Genomic DNA, 21556 nt, shown 5'->3' with positions numbered 1-21556 from the left:
AGCGGCTTCCAGCCGGCATTGTTTAAGGGAAGCTTCAGCGGAGCTTGTTAAGCGTCTCAGCTGTTGGCCATTTCTCACATTAGATAATAGTTGAGCCGAGGGTGCATTGTTGATATCGGACTGGGGTTGGCGTGACCCACAGCCTCTGCCCTCTTCCTCAACTTCCATTTCGCTCCCAGTCCCTCAGAATAGCACATCAAACACCTCACCTGCACAGCGAGGGAGGAAGGTGAAGCCAAGGAAAAAGAGGTCTGTATTATAGAATGAACACAGCTGGAAAAGGGAGCATTATGCAAGAGCTGACCAAATGTAAGCAAAATGTGCTTCCTCCCCTAAACTGGAGAAGCACATGGTTGAATGTTGCTCTCTGTGCACACACTAGAGGAGAAAGAGGAGGAGTGTCCTGTGGGTCTGTGTCCATTTGCAGTGAGCCTCATCCAGCTTTATACTGCGTGTGCACCCTCACCCCCCACCCCCTCAACATGACACTTTCTTGCTCCCCCAGAGCAGAGAATAAACACAGCTCTACCCTAAACTCCCAGCGGCTCCTCCCTGTTAGCTCTCTTGCTCTGCTCCTCCAAGTTGTTGCTTTGGAAAAACTGCTTTGAGTCACATGGCAAAAAAGAAAAACAAAAGTACAACAGAAAAGATTAATAAACAAGATCAGTTATGTACCACAATATTTTTCATCTCGATATATTAAAGCATGCACTTTTTTTTGACCAAGCAGGAAATATTGCACCAACAACATAAACATACTGTTTTTATGGCAGTGGTATGAGCTATTCAACCAATAGAATTGTCAGTAGGTAAGAAAAAATAAACAGTGCATTAAAATACAGAGTGCATTTGTTTTTACATACTTTCTGACATTATTAATTTAATTTACTAACCTTACTAAACCTGTCTTCTCTCTGCATTTGGTCTCACAGTGAGATCAAATACATCTTATTACTCTCAGCCAGCGAGCAAGTTTGTATCCCTCTTCACTTCATATCTTTATGCCCATTTATTAAGCCTCAAATATTTTGTTTTTTTCCCCTCTGTTCCTTTTTTTTCTTCAATGTTTCCCCACAGCTACATGGGAAAGACATTGTTTATAATGGAAGCAAACTCAGGACAGAGGCTGGAGACATGGGTGGGGAGAGGGGCAAACTTCCAAAAGACACTCGCTGGTCATTTTTATGCCCAGCTCTTTATTTTCCTTGGAATCCAAGACTTCTGTTGCTATTTCAACCACAAGACTTAAATCTGGTAAGCTACCGGGAGCTCTGGGTTTAACTTAAGTCCAGAAAACGAATCAGAGCTGTGCTTTTTACGGCACAATAATGCACAAATAAGCCCAGCAGTCCTGCAGCTGTCCAGCGCTAAATTACAATGGTCATAAAATCAGATGTTTACAGTGCCCAAAAGATATGACATTAACTGCGCATGATGAAGCATCCTGTATTATTTTGGACACTCTTTCACTTCCTTTTTTTTTTTGAAAATATTTTTCTCTCTGTATTCACAATAATACTGTAAAAGTCTTGCATTGTGAAATCTATCATCCATATCACAAGCCATTCAATACCCCTGACCTGATCACTTTTCCCTGCATCACTGCCAAATATGTGTGCATGTGTGTGTGTGTGTGTGTGTGTGTGTGTGTTGGGGTGTGTCAACATGCCTCTAGCTACAGATGTCAAATTTAGGTGGATTTTTAGCTAATCTCTTCATTCAAGTGGAGGTTACACTATCGAGCCAAACATATGCGTCGTGATTATTAAGTGGGCTATTACCAAAAACTGCTAAAAAGCTTGGGTTGGATCATTTCTGAGGACAACATCCTTCACATTTAAACAGGTCTACAAATCATAAGCCAGTATTTGGACACAACACCTCAATCGCGTCTTCCAGGCAACAGGTCGGCGCACAATGAAAACCTGTTTCGAGTGTTTATTTTAGGGAGAGATAGCACCGCAAATCTCTGTGACATCCATGTGCTTAAGAGGAGGCGTGTACATGTGTGTTTGTGTGTGTATACTGTGGACAATACGTTACAGTGTGCCTCACATTCCTTGTACAATATAGCCAGTTTCACTGCTACTGTTTTTAGTTGCACAATGCATGCACATTTCTTTATATTATATTTTATCATACTCAGGACAGAGTATAATATATATATATATAAAAAAAAAAAAAAAAAACACCCAGCACGCCCCTGCGGGCGGTTTATCCTTCAAGCTCGGGTCCTCTACCAGAGGCCTGGGAGCTTGAGGGTCCTGCGCAGTATCTTAGCTGTTCCCAGGACTGCGCTCTTCTGGACAGAGATCTCCGATGTTGTTCCCGGGATCTGCTGGAGCCACTCGCCTAGCTTGGGAGTCACCGCACCTAGTGCTCCGATTACCACGGGGTATGGGTATATATATATATATATATATATATATATATATATATATATATATATATATAGTGTGTTCTTCTGAGGTTGTGAGTTACACCACATATGCTTTAAAGAGTTTTCATATAAAAATAAAGATATTATGGAAAATGTTGCACAAACAGGTGACTATGGTGAGTGACACAGCAGATTGAAGATCTCTATCCCAGTTTTATTTGTTTGTTTGTTTGTTTTTTCAAATGATTTTAGTCCATATTTGGGCTGGACTAGGCTTAGGCTGGTTCTTAAGTACAGACCAATCAAAGGAAGTCTGAACCTGGATAAAGACCCTGTTTGTACCTGATTTCAACACAAAATGGATCCTCATGTTGTTTTACTATAGAGGGCCTTGTGTCTATGTACAGCAACCTGTTGTTCTGTAAACAGGAAAATCTCCAGACTCTATACCAGTGGGTTCTGGGCCCTTTTGCCTGTCAGTCAGCTACAGGCCTGTGACATACATCTCCATGCCATCATTGAAAGTAAAGATGGTGGTAGTGCTGTTGCCCCCTTGTTTCACATCACTGATGGTCTCATAGAAGTTTTCCCCACCAGGCAGGCCTCTAGTAGGAAGGGTGCTTGGTCCTGAGGCCTGAGGTGCTGCTGGTGTTGCCTGCTGCTGCTGCTGCTGCTGCTTCTTTCTCTTCAGAGTGGCACTACCCCCAGCTGTGCTGTTATTGGTTCCCCCTTGCTCACGTTTCCGGTGTGGGTCGATAGTCGCGTATGCAGGGTCTGACTCAGCCACTGGGGAAGACCAGGACCTGTCTCCTACAGGCTCGTAGCAGGGTTCCTCCTGCGAACGTGCTTGGCTCTGGACTCCCCTACCTCGGCCCCGAGAACCCATGTTTCCTCTATCTCCACCAAAGGATCGTGGGAGGGTCTTGGCTCCATTGTGTTCCATAGGAGGTTTCTTTTTCTGGGTTTTACATACGATAGAGTAGGTGTCTGCAATCTGAGAACACACACAGTAGGAGAAGGAAGATGTTGTTAGTTAATAACGCTGCACTACAACTCTATCCTGTAGTCCACTGATGACAGCTCCTTAAATAGAAGCTATGTGTTGGTGAAAGTCCGTAACCACACTTGCACTGGCATTTAAATAGTCACCTCTTTCCCAGTTCCTGAGTTATCTATATGTAGCTCCAATATTTTTGTAATTACCCGTTTTTGTCCACTTCTGTATGCATTCCAGATATAAAGGTATAATTTGTGAATAAGTCGTTTTGTATATACTACAGGCTCAGACAAATAATAATTGTCCGAGCCTGGACTGTGTACGTATGCAACAGTTTGTGTATGTGTTGACAGAGCTCTGTGCTGTGACCTGACCTATTTTTTTTTTTTTTTTTTACAGGGCAGGATAAGAAAGAGTAAACTATGTTATCAGTCCGTTAAGTTCTAGGCCGAGAGGCAGCATTAACTGTGCAGTGGACGAACCTGTTAAAGTTTCACCACGACTGCTTTGGCAACAGAAGTATAGTGTGAAAGAGCTGGATCACAGCCAACTTGCAAAAAAAAAATGTAAAAAAAATAAAAAAGCTTTGTGCTCATTAATGGACTTTGTTCTCGTCTTATTTGCTTATGTGCATTTTTTTTTTTCGTGCTCTGCATGTGCGTGCAGCATGACTGCATATGCAGTATGAGTGAGCTCATACTGCATATGCAGATGTCCGAATGAGAAAATCGGACATCTAGAATTTGCCACTTAAGGCCATGTGTGAGGTCTTATGCAATTTTGACACAGAAATACCAGAGGTCACGACACTGGTTTATCAGAATTCCCCACAATAGAAGCATAAGAGCAGAGGATTGTGGGACATGGTCTTGTTTACCTTCCGTGTTCACACCCAGGCCAGCAGCTCTGATCTACTGGCCCTGAGAAACACTGGCTATGCAAACTCTTGTGTCCACCCCCACACACAAACACACACACAAAGACATGTACACGCTTACACGCGGAGCAAGATTAGTCTTGTTTTTGTGCACTCCCAAACAACTGAAACCTGAGAACACAGAGACAGTGCTCTTTGTGCGTGTGCTCACCTTGCATTTATATGTCTTACATATTTACCGTCCCTTTGAAATACACTTTAAGTGTAAATCACTTTCACTGTCTGTAAATCTTTCTCTCTCTCCTCTGTTTGTTGGTTCTATCTCTGAGAGATTTCAAGCGATGCACACGCCCTCCCCCCACAAATCTCTCTTTTGTGACCTTTTTGGATAAACAAAGACCCTAGCGTATGGTGTAAGTGTGTGCAGCCAATGTGGTGTGTGTGTGTGTGTGCCTGTGTGTGTGTATGTGCAAGCGTATGCACACGTGTGCACACAGAATTTGCAGCTCTGCTGCAGAGGAAGGAAGTCACAAGATGATGGGGATTTCAAAACTGGGCTTCGTATCTGCAGCTGTTGAGGAAGCCTGCACATTGTATGTTTTCTTTTCTCCTTCCTCACCCAGTACTCCTTTTTGTTATGTTTCTGGCATTGCTTGAACACTCTGCTTAGACCGAGGCTTCGCTAAGTCACAAATTTATTTTCTGCATTTGCTGATTTGCAGTGGAAACAGCCATATGCATGATGCATCTGTGTGTGATCAACTTTATGAATAGCAGATATGGCGCAAGTTTCCAAACAGTCTTCTAGCAGTTGATATTCATCTGGTAAGACATGTTTCATGCAATGCGATTGGTTGGGGAAGGCAGCGCCTCCTAATAGCCACAAATGGAGTGGAGCAGAAGAAGAGAGCGCCAGAAAAGAGGAGGAGATTTAGTCGGGAGTGGAAATCCAACACCTTTCGACGATTGTAACTGACAAACTCTAGAGGATACAAAGTATATCGGCATGTTAGGGCAACTGAAAACAGAAAAACAGCCGCTAAAAAGAGAGAAAAGTCTGTAAAAGACAAAAAAAAGAAAAAGAGATAGCAGGATGCATTCAAGGCCAGCTGCTCTGTGTATCAGTCTGATTTGCAAAAAGAGGAGTTAAAGTGAAGCCAAACAGTTGAGACGTAACCTCTTCGTCTCCACATACAGCATTCAACAGCATTGTGTGGCTCAACACAGGCGTAGACAAGAAACTTAGCAGTAGCTTTAAACTTGTCAGGACTGCTGCTCTACTGTTCTGAACATGCCTACAGATAGACAATATGGATACAACCATACTTTATTTTAGTTCATCCTTTTTTCCTCATCCTTAATGCAAGAAAGTTTTATTTTGTTGTCAAAATTAAGAAACTATTACTGCACAGAAACTATCCCTGGCCTGTTGAAGATGATAGAAAAGATTGGTGAATGGAATGGAAAAAGAGAAGTTGTGTTAAACACAGACTAATTATAGACAGGGGTCTGTCCATCTAGCTGGACTGACTCCCCCAGCCCCTCGGGCATAACAGAATTTCCTACACAACTTGCAATTCTCTCACTTCATTCTGTATCCAGCAGAGAGAAAAGATGAGACAGGGGACCGAGAGTGGAAAAGTGGGGGTGGCGTTGCTCTGCAGAAACGCATGCGGTGGAGTATCTGACATGACTGGCAAAGCGCAGGTTTCCTCCTTCCCCCACCAGACATATGCTGATATATATATACATCCCAGTCGAGGTCATGGTCTTGGATTGATGAAGCGAAAAAAACCCAACCAAAATCTAGCATATAACAAGCATCTCCATGAATGTGAAGAGATTATTAATTATTTCAGGGCAAGCAATACTCATGTCTGATCTGTCTGCTCATACTTTCAAGGCAGATAGATGAGTGGGGGGAGGGGCTGGAGATTAGGGTCAGGGTTCACGCAAGCAGGGTGTTGGATCCATGTCACGCAACCTTTGCCTGTAAGCAGAAACCTTGTATGACAGGCAGGTCACAGGGCAGCAGTACTATGACGGCATGCCATATGAGATGGGCGCCCCCTTCGGTAAACACAGCAGTAATCAGAAACCTGTCTATCTATCCATCTTCTTGTAGCCCTTACTTTTTAGTAGTCCCTCCCTCAGCTCCCACCACATACACAGACACACATACTACCTCCTTTGCAGTTGGAGGCAATGGGTGTCCCTGTTCATTCTCCCCAGGTGGGTGATGTGGAGGTGGGTGCAAGGTGATGATGTCGTTGTCCTCTGGAGGCTTCCAGATGTACTGTTCCCCATTGCCCATGAACACTGCTTCCTGTTAGGAAAATCAAAGTAAGAGCTCAGGCAAATATTGCATTTACAATCTTTAAGCGCTGCAAAAAGTACATATCACAACATGTAACAAATAGCAGGCTTTTGAAAAACAATTCTATTTCAAAATAAGCTGTATAGTTATTTTTGAAAAATGCTTTAGAGGTGTAAACTAGTGCCAAGCAATGGATTCTATCTGGAGTGAGTTAATCAGTTTCTCCTTGTTGTGTGGCCAACTCTTCCACAAGCTTTTATGCAAATCCCTTCAGTCAAAGACATCCTGCTGACAGACAGGCAGACCCACTGACACACAGACAATGCCTCCGAAAACACAACCTCCATTTAACTCTGCCTGTAAGAGTTAAATGGAGGAGGAGGCAATTTTAGCAAGAGTTTAGGGAAAACAGCTAAGAAAAATCTCTGTTTTACAAAATTACAGGACCTTCTTAAACTTCAGTTCCTACAACTGAATTCACAGTTGCATAGATTCGATCAAATTATGTGAACAATGCCATTCTATTTGTTTCCATGCTAAGAAACAGAAGACGCGTGGGAGACTAACACTAAAATGGACGCAGTAACTACTGGTGATGAAAAACCAATTAGAAATCATGTAGTGGTGTGTACACATGTGATCAAGGATGATTAAACTTTTATATGTTCCTCCTGTTCCTCAGTCAGAGTGAGTAATAGAGGCCTGGGCAGAGTAAATGGCTTCAATATGTGAACAATATTTATTCCCACTCTGGCTGCTGGCTACCTGTTAGCCGTTTCTAGACAGACTTGCTGATAGATTCAACAGGACATATATATATATTAAATATATATACATACACACACACATACACACAAAGCTGGGCAGCCTGCCAAACTCTTACATAATCTATCTTTCCACCCTTTACTCAATATTACTGCGCTGCACAGCAAAGTGCAAAGGAGGGAAAGAGTCACACATGCACATGCATTTTTTAAACACCCTTAAATAAATCTCCTTAAAAACACAGTAATAGCCATCCCCATGCTCATAGGTGTTTATGAATACATCCCAACTGGCACATGCAACAATTTTAATAAAACAAATACAATTAAGATAGGATACAAAACAATAAAAACAGAACTTATTGAGGTCAGTGATGTGGTGAACGTGACCACTTCTGCTGTTGTTTCAAATTTTTTTAGCAATCCAAGAATACTAATCTTCAATCTGATTTTAGAAAGCTGTTTGTTTGTGGACAGTGCCCCCTGGTGGTAATCAGACAGCCTTACAGTTTGGAAAAGTGGGTGGATAGTTGGGCGTTATGATGGGTCGCATAGAGCATTCTGATTCAATAATTTCTCTACCTTTGGGAAGGAGTGAAGGTGAAATGGCTCCAGTTGTTTCCGTGGAAACTCTTGACTGCGATGTAGTGGAGGAGGACCAGCAGAGGGTGAATCACTCACGCTCGATTGGCTGTCTGACTGGCTGTCGGCGCCGTTGTTTTCCTTCCTGTTTATCTTGTCAGCCTTGAGGTTTTGAATCATCATTGAAAACATTATATGCAGTTTTAATAAAAGTTTTTAATATAATAGACGATTTTAAAAAGCAGTGTAAAAGATTGAAAGCGAACGTCTTTATTCAATGAATTACACCAATTTTTAGTTAGTGTGTTTTCTTACTTGCACAACCTCCACTACTTAACATTACTACGGTGCGATACTTTAACCACCACTGATCATATCACTAACAATCTGCTACCCTTTTTCCTGACTGATTAGTGTCACGCAAACACATACTTCTGTAGAGACAACATCATGTGACATGACAAAAACATCACCTATCATCTAGTACCCACCGTAAATACATAAAAAAAAAAGTTTCCATTAGTCACAGTAGGTAACAAGATACATGAATGTACAGCTGAATCTGTGTCCTTTTATTACCTCAGGTTGGGCTTGCTGGAAGTTTTAAAGTGAATGCAGGTAAATGATTAAAGATTTACTCCTTATACTAAACTGACTTAGAATAGTTCCCTACTCATAGCTTTAATGAGGGAAACGCCACCTCTTTAATTTTAAAAGATACCAGCTTAAAACACTGATAAAAACAAATCAATGTAATTACCTTTCTAAACTTTCGTATAGATGCATACTCGGCTAAAGATGGATCTTGAACAGCCAGGGAATTCACAGAAGAGAGAGGTGACCTACTGACCCCACTTGCTCCATTACCTCGTCCCGTCATTGGTCCATTAATAGTGTCATTCCCTCTGCCACCCTGGGAGTAAAAAATATAAAATGGGAACAGAGAAAACATGTAAGCATTGCCTAAAATTATTAGTGTCAACCATCCAAAAACACACACAGACACACAAAAATTACATGCAAAGCACCCTAAGCTAATGTTGCATGAACAAGGCAATGATGCAAGCCATCTATATGCAAACAAACAGCGATTTTAGTTGTAATACTGGTTCTTGTGCGGCACATTTTATTTCACGTGACTAATAGCTGCTGTTAAACTGCTTAGTGCATGTACCTCCCCAGATGTTTTTCGGAGAAATGTACATGAATGCATGATTGCTCGTGAGCAAGTTGCTTTATATTTACAGCTATTTAAAATGCATGTACGTACGTTTGCGTGCCCGTTTCCACTCCGAGCTCCGCTGGCATGAGTAGAGGGGCTTTGAGGAGCCCTGGCTATAGCTGGAGCGTTGGCTGATGTGGTTGGTGGGGCAGAGGGTACTTTTGGGCCTTCCCGGACACCTACGCTTTCATATAGGCCATCATCCAGGTAGTGGGTAGGGGTGGGGTTATTGCGTAGGCCCACCTCAGTGTAGGTGTGATCTCTTGCTTCGCCTCCTCCTCCTCCGCCTCCCCCTTCCCCTCCCGTTTCCCCTTCTCCCCCCTGGCCAGATCTCTGTGGACTGGTGGGGATCTGGGGGAGCTGTCGGCCGTGGGAGGGCCTCAGATCCGTCTGGGAGCGGCGACTGTGGAGAAGCAGGAGGTCCATACTAGCTGGACGGCTCTTACTAACAGCTGCGCAAAAGAGAAAGATGAGGGAGAAGCGTAAGGAGATGGTTGTGTCATGGCTGAAACAGTGTAACGGCTTATTGTAGTATATCATTTATTGTCACTTAAGAGCTGTTAGCCACCACTTACAGTTTCCATTGCAGGGAAAGCGATTGATCTCATGGAGCCTGGTGTCAGATTTACTCATGGAGTTGAGTTTTGGGTGGCGAAGGGTACCCTGCTGTCGTGCACACATGGACTTGTTAATACAGACGTAAAACATGCAAACGTATGCATGTGCATCTGTACTTAGCTTGGAGGAAAAAGAGCAGTGGCAGATAGAGAAGTGGAGAGAGGAAACGAAGAAGGGAGGAAAAGATAGAATAATGAAAAGATGTCTCACCATATTTACAGATGTCCCTTTCTCCCCGGCCGGAGGGTGCTTGCTTTTGCTTTTCCTGACACAAAATCAAAGTGAAGAAGGTCAACAGAAGCCAGTGGACAGAAAGAGAATATACACACACTCAGAGCAGATAGATACTATCAGCATCCAACTCTGGTTAGGGCATAAAAGTCCTCGGTTGATAACAAGAGCCCAGTAAAACATTGAACGAGCGTGACTCAGGCTTTTTTGCCAAAGTGGAGAATGACCTTCACTGCAATTTGTTTTTCAAGATAAGAGCAGGCAAGCTCACAATTATTAATATGTTGTTTGCTTTGTGCCGATTCTCTTTGCAATTTCACGTTACTTTCCTCTAGCATTAACCTCGTGAAGCAAATGTATGGAGTGCACTGTGGATCCCCGGAGGCTGTATCTATAGGAAACAGTTGATATGGCTGAGAGTGTGACGAGAAGACAAGAGCTCCTAGGTGCAGGTGCAAATGTGACAACAGTTCTACCCCCATCTCTGAGATCTGAGCTCTTACTGCTGTGCTGCAAAACAGAGCGCTGCAAACAGGTGCAGAAACCATACACTGCACCTTCTTATTATGCAAGTCGCTTAAAATAAATCTGAATATAAAAGGTGCCACGGGAAGTTGTGGCAGATCCATGTCACTGGAGCTAGATATTATCTCCTCTAGTAAGCTGGAAATCTTTTGTTCAAACATATGGCCATCATTGCCCAAGGAAACCACGAGAAGAGAGCTCCCCTTGGAGCTTTTCATAATAACATGGCACAGCAGAAGGGTTTAAGGTAAAAATGACGTGAAGGCATAAAGTCAGATCCACTGCAATCTTTGGAATTTAAAAGAACCTTACATCTTAAAAATCAGAAGCTTACATCTTCTTTACAATTTAACACTACTGCAGTTATGTTTTCATAAAACAAACGAGGTTCTCTCCACATGCTTGTCTTTGTATACCATAGCAACAAAACTGCAGTGCCTCTGATTGGTCTCTGAGGGCTCGGAAAAAAAGTCATAGGCTGTTCCATTGCTCCTGCCTGGCTCAGAGTCTAATCCTTTGTAAACCGTGGGGTGTCCCATTGCTTTTGCCTGCTGAGTAGTTTGCTGGAGAGGGATGACGTGATCCTGCTCTGACTCTGGCCTGTCTCGTCAGTGTCCTGTAAACATCATTTCATCTGATCCGACACTCGCAGCCATTAACATTCATTAGCGCCACTCTGCTCAAAGCAGGGGATAAATGAGATGGAGAGGAAGGATGTAGAAGTGAAAAGAAAGGAAGGAGGAGAAGAGTTCAGAAGAAGCGGAGACACATAAAAGAAAGAGGGGATAGTGAGAGTAATTTGGGAAGGCACTAAAGCAAGAAGCTGCAAAGATCATAAAACTGGCCGTTCATCATTTTATTCCACGGCCTACTTATACCACATTTCAATGTCACGTGACCACAAATCATACCTTTGGCAGCCGACGCAGACAAGGACGATCAGGATGGTGACCACGAAAGCAGACGCTGCTGCAATGGCTCCCAGTAGAAGCAGGTTTTGGTAGGTAAGGTTGTCTTGAGAGCCCCCTTGTCTTTCCATGACACCCACTCCGTTTTGCTCACTTCCTTACTCAAGCTTAAACTCTTCCGCTCACACCGTCTGCTAAGGAAAACCTGCAAAGATAGAGGAGAAGGATAAAGCACGCGATACAACATATGAGTGACATGAGAGATAAGAAAGCAAAATGCTGCCTAGAACAAGGTGAAAAAATGTGCGTGTGTGTTTGTGTGTGTGCTCCTGGTTTGCCTCTGGCTCTTTGTCACTGTCTCATTCTGACATATCAGTTTCTATTTTTGACTCAGTCGAATAATGCACAGAAAATAGAACACCTTACAAAGCAGCGGCTACGAGCACGCCAAAATTTGTTTCATCACATTCTTTCTTTTTGCTGTTAAAAAAAGATCAAATGATACCGTAACATTCATTTGACTAACCAGAGAGATTCTTGCAGTTAGTTTAACAGGAAAAACCAACTGAGCTCCCAAGAGTGTGGCCTCACTGACGGAAGGACCAGGCTCGCTGCTGCTACACTCCATTTGCCTGCAGAATTCTTTTTCTCATATCACAAGTGGCTCAAACACTGACGAGCAAAATGTTTCAGTTTTAATAATGAAGTGTACGACATACAAGGTAGGATTTTCACTTCAGGTCTTTTTATATAATTTACTTCACAAACACACTCAATTTGATTTACATAAGCCTTAAATGAGATTCGTTTTCCAAAATGTGCTGCCTACTATCAGGTTAAAATGTGTTAATATCAGCATATTATTAAGTATAGTACATCAACAAGGTTGCAGTAATGACCAATTTTTATAATAAATTGAGTATTTTACAAACTAGGCTGAATTTATTTTATACCTGTGCATTTGTGGGAGTATGGTACTTCTATTTGAAAGTGGTATGGAGTACAGTATGTAGTAAAGGAAAAGTTAATTCTTCCTCCAATTGCATTTCTGTGAATGTATTTTTATAGATGGACTGCATTCATAAACTTTACTGAACAGTACAGAGAGAGGTGTCGGGGAGACACAAACATCACGGTGAGATGAGTCAGATATTTCAGTGCTTTTACCCTGTCTGTTTCCTAGTGCGGTATATTTAGGTTCAGCCAAAGTGACAATCGAGGAAAATGATCAGTGAAATTGCAGCAAGCTGATATAACCTACTTTCTGTATGCTCTATTAAGGATACTGATACGCTAACTATTTAATTACGCTAATGATCTTTAGCTTTTAGTGCACTAAGCTGCAGTATTGGTTTTATTCCAAGCAGAATATTTTAGTGTTTTGCCCAGTTAAGTTATTTTTAATATAAATGAACCTTACATTTCAGTTACTACAGGACAGCCTAGCTTTCAAAAAGAGACTCACACTTTTGACGAATGTCTTACTTAATGAAAAATGCTAGATGCTTTTTAATGATATTTAGTGCCAACACTAACTTTACCAGTACTATATGATCAGTACAGTTAACATACACATACCAGTATAATGTTTTTATGTTGATATTATTATTATTGCTTTTTGCATTTTTTTTTTTTTACTAGAGGCTGACTATTAGTAGCTCTTTGCCAATATACTGGTACTGCAAAGAAGACAAAATGAGACAAACACATTTCAACCATGTTATGAGTGTTGTGGTTGCATAGTGTGTCCACAAAGGCAACAGCCAACTGATCCGAGCAGAGCTAGATGGACCAAAGTAAGATTATTTCTATACTACATACACATATACACACATACACACATACATACATCAGCCAATATATGAGATCCAAGTCCAAATATCTGCACTGGTATCAGTTTCAAAACTCGTATATCGATTGGGCTTTATTTTTAAGTATATTGTGTCTTCACTTGAACAGAGTATTTATACCTTGTGTTAATTTACGTCTTTCAGCTTTAACGGGCCACATTGTTGCAAGCTAACCCTAGACGTCAGCTATGGTTATCTAGTTAGTCTGCAGTGTTAAGTTATCAGTGTCAATATTTAACACGAACTAATGTCTACTCATATCTTAAGTTCGTTAAGTGAACATCTAAGCTTAATTTTGCAAAAGGCTGCTTCATCTATCTCTAAAACCTGAACTGAATATAGTCCAAATATACTCGGAATTACTAACTTATCAGCCCAAGTTATTAGGAATAAGGCACACGAACACACTATATGCTTTGCATTCTTCTAGAAACACAGACAATGGCATCCATGCGGTTAAGGATTGCATCCAAGTGACAAAGCGTACAGTGCACAGAAAGAGGTCATGGCAGGCTGTATACAGCTGTACATAATGTGTGTGAGAGAGTGATTCTGGAACATACCACCACAGGATCTGGCTCTGGCTTCCTGTTTCTTGGAGATAAAACTACATCTTCTCCATGTCCTCTTTTTTCTCATCTGTCTCTCTCTCTCTCTCTAGATCTGCTTTCCTCTCTCTCTTTCTCTATCTGTCTGTCTGCATAACCCTGCAGATATGTGAGGCGATGCACAGCGAATGAATTAGCAGAGCAGAGGCCTCAGACAGCCCTTTATGGAATAGACAGACAGGCAGGCAGAGTACATCACAGTGGAGAGGGGGGGGAATGAGGCAGAAAATGAATGAAGGCAAATGGTAAGAGAGAGGTGGTCAGACACGGGAGCAAATGAGTGGAGATGAAAGGGGAGAATGGTGGAAGATATGCAAGAAAATGGGGGGAAGACTGGGAAAGAGGGGAGCGCACTTCAAACGCGAAGGAGGAACGAGGAGGGAAGGGTGCAATAAACAGTGGGGGAGGGAAGAGAGAAAAGAGAGTGATGAGACTAGGAGGATGAGGACAGCAGAGAAATGCCGTGGAAGCCTTAGAGAATGTGCGATCTACGCGGGAGTATGGAGGGGGGCGCAGAGAGGGAGAAAAAGGAGTCGATGAGAAGGAGGTCATCAGCGGTCTGTTTCTGCCTGCATTTTGTCAGCCCCCTTCTGAAATATTCAGAGGAGAAACACATACGACGGGTGTGTTTCTGAACTGCCAGCGAACACAATGCAAGACGGGAGCACATGTCTAGCAGCATACTTAACAGTACGCGAAGCTCACAAGTGGTGAACAAGCCTCAGAAGGAGGAGGAGAGGCAGTTCCTGCACGACGCGCAACGCCCCTGCAGCATGCTCAACAGTGACACACAGTTAGGGTGCAAGAATGTTTATTCCAGCATCTGTCTTCATTTCAGAAGATTACGTGTAAAATGATGACAGTGATAATAACAGCATATTGAGAAAGATGACAATGGTGGTGATAGCCCTATTGAGGCCCGCTGCTGGTGATTATAATATAGATGTCAGCAATGATGATGAAAGGTGCAGTAGCTAATACTGATGGTAATGGTACTGATGATAATGAGTAAAGAGGTCAAAGGGATTGTTACAAAGACACACTGAGGTGCGGATGCAAGCAGCAGAGAGCAGCAAGCAGCAGAGAGCAGCAAGCAGGATGCAGCGGTGCAGCACAACCACAGGGTGGAAGGTTTCCTCTGTGTGTCTCTGAGACTCACATACACACACAAACACACACACAGAGAACATAAAACAATTTCTGTGTTACAAATGCCAGTATTTGGATTGCACAATCACTTTGCAAATAAAAAGTCAAATCGTCACACTATTTAACCCTCTAACGTGCAAATGGGGTCTGGCAAGCTTGTGCAGCCTTGTGATTTTGCAATCTCTGCTTAACTAAAGCTAATTATAGATTCCACTTTTAGTTGCTTAAAATAGACTGATGAAAAAAAAAACATCAGCAAGTTTTTCAGGTGCGTGGAAATCTGTTTTAGAGACCAGCAGAGGAAATTTATCAGACTCGTTTCTGCAAATGAATAACTACAAGCATTTTTAGTCATTATCCCTTTAATTAGATATTTAAAAAAATCATTATCAACAAGCTACTTTATGAGCAATGTTTTTTTTACTATGAACCGACCTCTCTTAGATTGCAGCACTACATCAGAAGTGGGCTTTTTTGTAAAGTTTCAAAATAAACATAACCTGGCTCACTTGCATCTCTAAGATGACATTTATATTTCTCTTTAAATTGTGGATTGCATCATGGGTTGTTATACAATTTTAATAACTTTCAGTAGTCAAGATTTGTTGGGTCAGCTTCCTGTGAAGGCTAGCTTTAACCCCTCATTAGGCAGGGAACCATGTATGCTAACATCAAAATTAGCCTCCCCATGCTTCTCTGTGAGGTTGTAGAACCACATGGCTTTCTCCCAGTTAAAAAGCAAAGATCTGAACAAACATGAGCCCGGAGTATTTTAAACTCAAAATGTGTTTTTATTTATTTTTTTTGCCTTTTATTATTCTTACACCCAGTTCATTTTTAGACATACACCAGATGCATTCAGTAAGCCATAACACATAACTCTGGACAGTAGTGCTTAATAGTACACTGGATGTTGCCAAAGGTTGGTATAACAATATACAGTGATACAGTAAGAAGTTTACTTCACCCATAGACATTTTCAAACAGTCAAATATGTGTGCGTTCTTAAGTTTTATGACCTTATAGCAGTTTTTATTATACGTACTTATATTGCATATACTAGTGTATATTTATGCTGTGAGACTTGGTGCAGCTAAAATTGATTTAGTAATCCAATATTGGGATTTATATAGTTTTGATGAAATTTTGTGTAGGAAAAAAATTAAGTGGTACCACTTAATGTTATATATTTACGATTTATATGTCAACGTATTTTGTTTTCAGTGGATCTGCACTTTACTGTTACAGTTTCACTTCAAAGTGGGATATCAATACTGATTTAAAAAAAAATCTTCTTTTGCAACTGTGATCTTCCCTTTTATGGAAAAAAGAGGATGTTGCTGTGCCAGACTATCAACTACCATGCCAGAGAATAGTTCAAGCTGTATTTGGATTTATACACATGCTTAATTCGATGTTTATGAAAGAGCTTAAAGAGCTGCCACATTACAGCAGTTTCACCAAGTGCTATGAAACAGTTCCCTATGACTGGACAGGACTGCACTGTGTGCTATATTTCTGACAAGTGCGAGTATCAGTAAAGATAAATATTCCTAAATAATAATTATTTTGCCTTAAATGTGTGAGAAATCATATAATTGACCTTGATTTGCAGCATAAAAATATTAAAAAAGGGGGGCTGTGCCATATCATATTGTCTGCGATAACATCATGTACATTTTTATGTGATATAAAAGTGTCACATCGCGATATTACATGCCACTAGCTGTGCTCACTAGTTGCAGTCCATATGATATGATTACATGGTGGAAAAGCATAACTGTAGCCAGCTGGTTAAACAGCTCAGCGTAAGTAAGATGGAACATCCAAGGTAGAAAATATATCTCAACTGTATTATCTGACAATCTTCTGCAGCTTCTGAAGTGTTACAAGGTTAAGTTAGTGTTAAACTAATGTGTCGAGCAGTTATTTTATACTTTGACTTAAAATTTACAAAGAAAACATGACCTAGGCTACTTTTCTGTTTAAGTTGATTTGTGCTTTATCACTGAATACAATGCTGTGTCACTGTAATACTGCTGCAGACATCTCGTACGTTCACTCTTTGAATTACATAGTGTGTCATCATTGGTGGTAGCACACTTGCTTACACTTGCTGTAGTCTGTAAGCTGCAAGCATTAATAAAATGTTGTTCAGTAATTATTTTTCTATATCGTCAGAAATATTAAAGCAAATTTCATTTAAATATTGTGATTCAATTTTAAGGCTGTATCGCCCAGCTTACAAAAGTAAGAAAAAATAAATAAATAAAAACAATTTTAACTCACATCATATCCTCCAATAACACACGAGGGTCGAAATTTTACATTTCCAAGTATTTCAATGAGTGCCCTATGAAGGGTTCACTGAAAGAGCAGAAGAGCTGAATAGAAATGACTTCAATACCAACAGCGCCAAATGTTGCACAAAGCACAAGCTGGACGGCTTTGGGGAGTCTGAGTATATATTAAGTATATTAAGGTTCGCCTCAGCATTTCAACAGTGATTCCCTGCAGTCATCCAAAATTAAAGAAATCTGTGCAGCTGCTCTTCTTCTTCTTGTATCCTAGAATGGCTCTCTTATAACGACTTACATAAGGTTACTTACATTACTTAGTTTCTGATTTGGCAAGCTTTGCGAAAGAGACATTTTTGGAGCATCACGTGCGTAAACACAATGCAGAACATGGAAGTAAAAATATTATGTAAAAATAAATCTATTTTGTATTTTACTGATTAAATTATTTTGACAATGCAGCACCAACTTCTCTGCCATTGGTCTCCATTAAGCATAAAAAACATACTGTATAATGAAGATGTTAATTAACGCTCACCGTAACACACATTGTCATGTTTATGCATTATCAAACTGGACAGATTACACATCACAACCACAGTATTTCACCAAGGAGAGAAATTAACCTTTTTGTTTCCATCAATCACATCACTATCTTTGATTTGATGCCCGCCACTAACTAAAGTTGATGAATCTATTTGCTAAATGTGGGGAAAAACAGAACACTACAAAACAAAGAGGAAAATCACTCTCTGCCTACATCCCCACTGCATAAACTATTATTCTAAAACTTAAGCATAATAATATCCAATATCACATCAGTACTAAGAATGAGTGTGTAAATGAGAAAAGACATTAATGTTACCATAAATAACCTCATAAATTAAAATACTGTAATATCATAAACATATTCTTTATTTCAGTAAATTATCCAAAAATAGACTATAAGTTAAAAAGGACACTCTTACCATTAGTGGGGTAGAATGAACTATTAATATGGCAATACATTATAATGATTCCTCTTCAGGTACAATTATTGACAGAGTAGTAACAAATATCAGTACTTCAGAAAAACATGCAGTCACTGAACTACACACCCAACAGTTTCACCAGAGTTATTATTTTATGAGTTCTCATGCAGCTTACTTAATGAAAGTGAGCAAAAGCTGCAGCGAAGAAGAAGAAACTCACTTTGGGTAAACAATATTGAAATTAAATAACACAATCCTGACATTAAAGAACAAACTAACACCACAGTGTAGTGAATGAAGACACAATTTCAGCTTCTTCGGGTGTATTTTCATCTTCGGTTACATAGATATTAAGATTCATTTTAAACTATTGCTGTATTTTCAATTCAATTTTATTGATAGCGTTAAATCACGGCAACAGTCGCCTCAAAGCGCTTTATATTAGATAGATACAGATACAGACTGTACAATGAATGTTATTTTGATGCCATAGCCACTGTGGGCAACACTTTGTGATAGAATGATAGTAATAATTTAGTAATAGCTCAAATAAGAAATAAACAATAATAAAACAACAAAAAACTAAGATATCGCTAACAAGACTGCTTGGTTAAATTTACTTATGTAACTATATAGTTACAATCAGGAATAGTATCAGAGTTTTAGCAGGTAATTCGACATTAAAAACTTATCAGTAAAGCTGTAACATCTGGAAAATCTGTCAACATCCCACAAACTATTTTTACACACACACACGTAACAGTAAAAGCCAAACGTAACAACACGTGACAGTATGCAGTGTTTTATTCATAGATGACAATCATTTCCACCTTTTTTCGCTATTTATAGTTTGGCTGGTGTTTTAAAAAAAACATTGTGTTACCTCAACAAAGTTTTTTATCTCATCGTTTTTCTCTTAAAATAAGTTTCAGATTTAGCCATTTTGTTTCCAAAAACTACGCAAAGAGACTTTTTTTGGTTGGCATGACTGTCAACTTCAGTTGAAAATAGTCACGATGAAAACTGACGACGACTCGCTGATTGACAGCTTGCTGTTGAACGCTTTTGTATTTTGGTAACTTTGAGCAGCACCAATAACCTTTTCAGAGATGGATATCTCAAAACCTCAGTATGTAAAACCGAAACTGTCTACAATGCTAGACAGGTGAGTTAAATTTTCTTTTCCCTCCAATTCCCACGTTGGCCACTGTCTCTTCTGTCCCCAAGCTTATTGAATTTATCACATAAAGACTCCCCCAAACCCCACTGTTCCCTCTTCACACTTGATTAATAAAGCCAGCATTCATGCAATTTTTGTAAATGCAGCCAGACAAGGCTGATATGCCCCTGCCATGATCCTGAGCACAGCTTTCAACCTCTGTCATCACATTAGGACAAATTCAACTAAGTGATTATTAATCAACGGCAACAATGGAGTTCTGAGATATGAGGGTTGCTGCATAAGTGTGTGGGTCTTTGTGAATGAGCGAGTGTGCAGCACTGCTCTTTCCCAATAAATCAACACATCAGTTACAGGCCACCAATGCCCATCGAGTGATATGACATATTTTCACTTAAATCACCTCCACAGCACCGACTTGTAACTAAACAGTCTGTCCTCTTTACTTCCCACCTCCAAATCAATCAATAATGCCATTTGAAGATCAGTCATTGAAGCACGCATTATCTGTGTTTGACAGAAATAGATGGCAATCAGAGAAAGAAAGAGGAGAGTGTAGAGGACAACATGCCTTATGAGGCAAGTTCATCAGAGGCCTGTAGTGCAGCATATTACAGCTAAAAGGAGACGCGGAATCACATCATGTCCGTGGCAATCTCAGGCCCCGCGGGACACCGCTACGCTGCGCATAACAACATGGACTGATGGGGAGATAGCAGTAAAAAGGGAAAGAGACGCACAGGAAGGCAGGTGGGGTGGAGGGATGGGGGTGCGCAGCTTAACCCTCTGACATTTTTGCCATCAGCTAAGCCTCACTAACACACACGGACACACACACACAGGCACAGGACTAAGACCTTGTACAGGAACTTGAAAATTCAGTTTGCAATTTAATGCCTATCCCGAAGTGACCTGTTACAAACGGTCGCATAAAAGATCAAGTGAATTTAACCTGCTGAGCTTTTGTCCTGGACTAACGTTCTAATCTCATAACCAAGAACAAATATGATTTGGACTCTGCTAAAAGCTTACTAAGCATACTTTCCTTAATGAGCAAAAGCATTAAGTGGCAAGTGTAGGGTCAGTTTTTTTGGTTTTGTTTCAGAATAGCCTGTTTATTTATGAGATATAAATAAATATGTTATATATACGGGGCGATTGTGGCTCAAGAGTTGGGAGTTCGCCTTGTAATCGGAAGGTTGCCGGTTCGAGCCCCGGCTCGGACAGTCTCGGTCGTTGTGTCCTTGGGCAAGACACTTCACCCGTTGCCTACTGGTGGTGGTCAGAGGGCCCGGTGGCGCCAGTGTCCGGCAGCCTCGCCTCTGTCAGTGCGCCCCAGGGTGACTGTGGCTACAATGTAGCTTGCCATCACCAGTGTGTGAATGTGTGTGTGAATGGGTGGATGACTGGATATGTAAAGCGCTTTGGGGTCCTTAGGGACTAGTAAAGCGCTATATAAATACAGACCATTTACCATATATATTAATTTTGGAGGGAAAATTCTACATTTTTTTGACATTTTAAAAATTAAGTAAAAAAAAAAATTAAAGTTTTATCAAACAAAAATTAAAAAATTTTTTTTTCCTCAGTTAGGTTCTAACTTCATGAACATCAGTATCCGGCTCTGCAGCTCTGGCACTGCTGCTGACAGTTATCCTTTGCTGAGCTGCTGAATGTGTCTTTCTTGCACAGAATGTATGACTTTTCTCTGTTGACCACAAGATCATCAACTGCCATTTCACCTAAGCCTTACGTTACTTGTGATTTAATATGTTCACTTATTAAACATTCAAATAATTCCAAAATCATGCCACATATTCAAAACCCCTTTGCTGTACACATTTAAAAATTTACAGCCAGGCACGCACTTTGCTGATGCGGTGATCTGTCTATGAGATGAATGGTCTGCTTTGTCTTTCCCTAAATTCAACCACGGGTGTCGTCTTATTTTCAAGGCCCTCTCTCTCTCAGCTATCCATTTTTTATTTACAGACCTACATCCGTCATAAAACTACTGGTAGTCACTGCCTTCGCTCCCAGGCGTTGTTCCTTTTATGTATCTACAAAGCATTTACTGAAT

General features: G+C 40.7%; 1 protein-coding gene across 2 annotated transcripts in view; it reads right to left on the bottom strand.

Moving 5' to 3' along the window:
• Nucleotides 1-2443: 2443 nt before the first annotated feature.
• The window catches only part of LOC146645524 (uncharacterized), a 45207-nt gene continuing 26094 nt past the window's right edge, over nucleotides 2444-21556 (bottom strand). Inside the window, exons 2-9 of one of the 2 annotated variants that reach the window (XM_085394837.1) lie at nucleotides 11425-11626; nucleotides 9968-10022; nucleotides 9715-9805; nucleotides 9188-9591; nucleotides 8678-8830; nucleotides 7918-8079; nucleotides 6440-6580; nucleotides 2444-3374 (exon numbers count right to left, since the gene is read on the bottom strand). In XM_085394837.1, the coding sequence (XP_085250963.1) occupies nucleotides 2865-3374; nucleotides 6440-6580; nucleotides 7918-8079; nucleotides 8678-8830; nucleotides 9188-9591; nucleotides 9715-9805; nucleotides 9968-10022; nucleotides 11425-11552 (1644 nt within the window). In that variant the 5' untranslated portion in view covers nucleotides 11553-11626 and the 3' untranslated portion in view covers nucleotides 2444-2864. The remainder of the gene's footprint in view (nucleotides 3375-6439; nucleotides 6581-7917; nucleotides 8080-8677; nucleotides 8831-9187; nucleotides 9592-9714; nucleotides 9806-9967; nucleotides 10023-11424; nucleotides 11627-21556) is intronic. The other variant, XM_085394838.1, reaches the window with a different exon arrangement.

This window comes from Rhamphochromis longiceps, linkage group LG20 (assembly GCF_057381845.1).
Source record: "Rhamphochromis longiceps isolate RC_006_pf linkage group LG20, R_longiceps_female_GT1.1, whole genome shotgun sequence".
Taxonomy (NCBI): Eukaryota; Metazoa; Chordata; class Actinopteri; order Cichliformes; family Cichlidae; genus Rhamphochromis; species Rhamphochromis longiceps.
The sequence above is the reverse complement of the archived record's forward strand: the minus strand, read 5'-3'. Positions and strand labels throughout refer to the sequence as shown.